The following is a 3,311-nucleotide window of genomic DNA, read 5'->3' on the forward strand; positions in this document are numbered from 1 at the left end:
TTTTTATCATCAGTCAATATGTTGACATGGGAATAGACCAAATAAAAGACGTTGGAAATGTTGGGAGATGTATTCCAACACATGTACTTGTACTTAAGCCATACATAGTAACAACTAAGCAGTCAGCCTACAACTGGATAGTATAAAAGGACCATTGGGATCCATTTAGCTGTGTAATCATTGCATTGGTTTGAATTCTGTGGCTGTCAGTAACAGTAAACACAATTTATCAAACAACAGTATTATATATATTATATACTACCGAAAAATGTCATTTATTACATAATTATACATCACAATATAAAGTCCCTTTCTTTTTAACCAAATTACCATAAAAAATGGATTGGATTCCTTACAACGCTCTTTGCAAATACAACTGATCACTTTCATTCCTGATGAAACTCATCTGTACGTTCCTCCGATTTGAACTATTAGTCAAAATAATTCATAATTTCTGCGTTTTTAACTCAAATATTAGGTATAATTCTATATAAATGAGGGTTCTTGACCATGAATTCCAAATCACAATAGTGTAAAACTAGTGGTAGTAAGGTGGTGTTAGTGTAAACTCAAAAAAAAAAAAAAAAAAAGTCTGAAAAAGGGACAAAAATGTCAAATTCTTGTCCGTTTTTAACCCGGGAGGACAACACAAGGGTTAAAACATATCAGGCTTTTCCCACTTTCATGTACACATTATACTTATAAATAGGTCATGGATGTGCTCATTTTAATTTCTTAAAAAAAAAAAAATGAAGAAAAGAATGGCCTAACATGGGGCCCCCTGGTGGCTCTAGGGGCCCTATATGCATAACGCACCCACATGGTCTGTGTGTAGAAACAGCTGTGCATTCTTGATCCTCCAATAGAAGCCAATGAAGTTGTACAACTGAATGTTTGACCAGCCAACTGCTCATAACTCATAATAATGCCAAATGTTGGAAACCTGTCAGGCTCTACTCCGGGTTAAGATAATAAAGAGTCCCTGAAAGGCTGTACTCCGGGTTAAGATAATGAAGAGTGCCTGAAAGGCTGTACTCCGGGTTAAGATAATGAAGAGTGCCTGAAAGGCTGTACTCCGGGTTAAGATAATGAAGAGTGCCTGAAAGGCTGTACTCCGGGTTAATGTAATGAAGAGTACCTGAAAGGCTGAACTCCTGGGTTACGCAAATGAAGAGTGCCTGAAAGGCTGTACTCCGGGTTAAGATAATGAAAAGTACCTGAAAGGCTGTACTCCGGGTTAAGCTAATGAAGAGTGCCTGAAAGGCTGAACTCCGGGTTACGCTAATGAAGAGTGCCTGAAAGGCTGTACTCTGGGTTAAGCTAATGAAGAGTGCCTGAAAGGCTGAACTCCGGGCATATATATTGATCAAAAACCGAGTTTCTTCCGCCTTTAGATGCTGCGCCATAAGAGTGCAGACACATTCATTGTAAAGAGAAAAGATAGCATTATTCTAATTCAACCTCATATTGTTAGTATAGCATTGACCATGTAGTTTTTTTTTATCACGAGTTTAAAAGGCAAATAAAAAGAAAATAAACCGTTTTTATAAATACAGCTTCCTTTCACGTGACTGTCCACGCATGCGCACTCAACCGGTTGTAACTCGAAATATTCAATAATCTGGAGAGCATTGCGCTGGAGTCTGGACGTTTAACAGCAAAACGAGAAGAAAGTCCAGTGTGTTGTTTTATAGACAAGGAGGATCCAGCGACCGCTTGACTGACCAGCAGCCATGAGCTTCTTTGGTTTCGGTCAGAGTGCGGACATTGATATAGTTCTGAATGACGCCGAAACGAGAAAGAAAGCTGAGCATAAAAGCGAAGACGGCAGGAAGGACAAATATTTTCTTTTCTACGACGGTGAAACGGTGTCGGGGAAAGTCAACGTGACGCTCAAGTACCCGGGAAAGAGGCTGGAGCACAACGGCATCAAGATTGAGTTTGTTGGCCAGATAGGTGAGCGGCTGGCGGGCCTGTGTTCTTCACTGAGCCCGCTGAAAGAAGTAGCCAAAGTATTGAAGGAGATGTTAGGGAGCTAGCTGCAGGTGCCGACTACACTACTAAACACTCAGACGGTGTAGTTTATTAAATGTACCGTAATGAGTAGCGTGTAGCACTTGAAAGCAACACCGGCCCGCCGTTGTAACAAGTGTCAGGTCTCGTGACAGATGTGAGCGCAAGCTAACCTCAGCTGACACATCAGCCATTGGCTAGCTGTCGCATTGACCTTTGACCCATTTTTTTAAACGTTAGCTAAACAGTTTTTTTTTTTTTAAATTAATTTAAAATATTTTTTAATTAATTAATTCAGAATACAAATATACAACCAAATAAACAAAGCATTAAAAAAAAAAAAGGGACTTTTGCCTCGGGTCGAGCATATGATCAAAACAAAGGAGCATAGACATAACAGATCTACATTAAGAAGAAAAAAGAGAAAAATAGAAAATAAATAAACAAATAAATAAAAGGGGCTATCTCAAATTAAGCTAAAAGTTTCAAGTAAATAAACCAAATCATGGGCTTTTTCATCCTTAACTCGTTTCAGTGACTTATACAAAAGGTTTAGCTCATTCTTCCAATGAATCAGGGAGGGTTTGGTCTTAAAATATCTGCATATACAGTATTTATGCATTATTTATTCATGTATCAGGATGCATAGTATTCTGGATCCATGAAATAACTGGCCTTTAAAAATAAAAATGTGCCTGCCCCTATGGGAATTTAACATAGGGGTGTGTATACTTATGCCCTCTGTATTTTAAGGAAGAATATTTATTTATGTACAATACATTGTTCATTCACAAAGGAAATTGGTGTCCTTAAAAAGTTGGATTTTCCTTAATTTTTTTTATTTAAGGCATTAAGATCAATTTCCAATATATGTTTTTTTTAATCAGCTTTAGCATGGGTGTGTAAAATTATTCAAGCCACTGTATCTAAGTACTGTACTTAAAACTTGATACTTCTTCTATCACTGTTACCTAAACAATTCAGATTGAAATATTTAGTTTTTACTACCTCCACTACATTAATCTGAGTTAAATTACTGCGACTAGTAGAAGCTACTAGTAGGAGTACAACAGAAAACGTATTATGAGTTTATGAAACGGAATTTGTTGCCATTACACTGCCCAGTTATATATTGAGTAGTAGCGTAGGCATTCAGCTGTACAATGAGTGCTATTACTTCTGCTACTTAAACTGCAACTTGTTGATAACATGTTTGTGCTTTTTTATCTTTAACTGTCTATGCTTTTTCCCACGGGGTCAGCCTCTCCTCTCTAAGCGTAGCTCCCATGGCGCCATTT

General features: G+C 37.7%; 1 protein-coding gene across 1 annotated transcript in view; it reads left to right on the forward strand.

The window, feature by feature from the left end:
* Positions 1-1,583: 1,583 nt before the first annotated feature.
* The window catches only part of vps26bl (vacuolar protein sorting 26 homolog B, like), a 22,422-nt gene continuing 20,694 nt past the window's right edge, over positions 1,584-3,311 (forward strand). Inside the window, exon 1 of the mRNA XM_032533099.1 lies at positions 1,584-1,956. Coding sequence (XP_032388990.1) covers positions 1,734-1,956 — 223 coding nt within the window. The 5' untranslated portion in view covers positions 1,584-1,733. The remainder of the gene's footprint in view (positions 1,957-3,311) is intronic.

The sequence above is a fragment of the Etheostoma spectabile genome, chromosome 13, assembly GCF_008692095.1.
Source record: "Etheostoma spectabile isolate EspeVRDwgs_2016 chromosome 13, UIUC_Espe_1.0, whole genome shotgun sequence".
Lineage (NCBI taxonomy): Eukaryota > Metazoa > Chordata > Actinopteri > Perciformes > Percidae > Etheostoma > Etheostoma spectabile.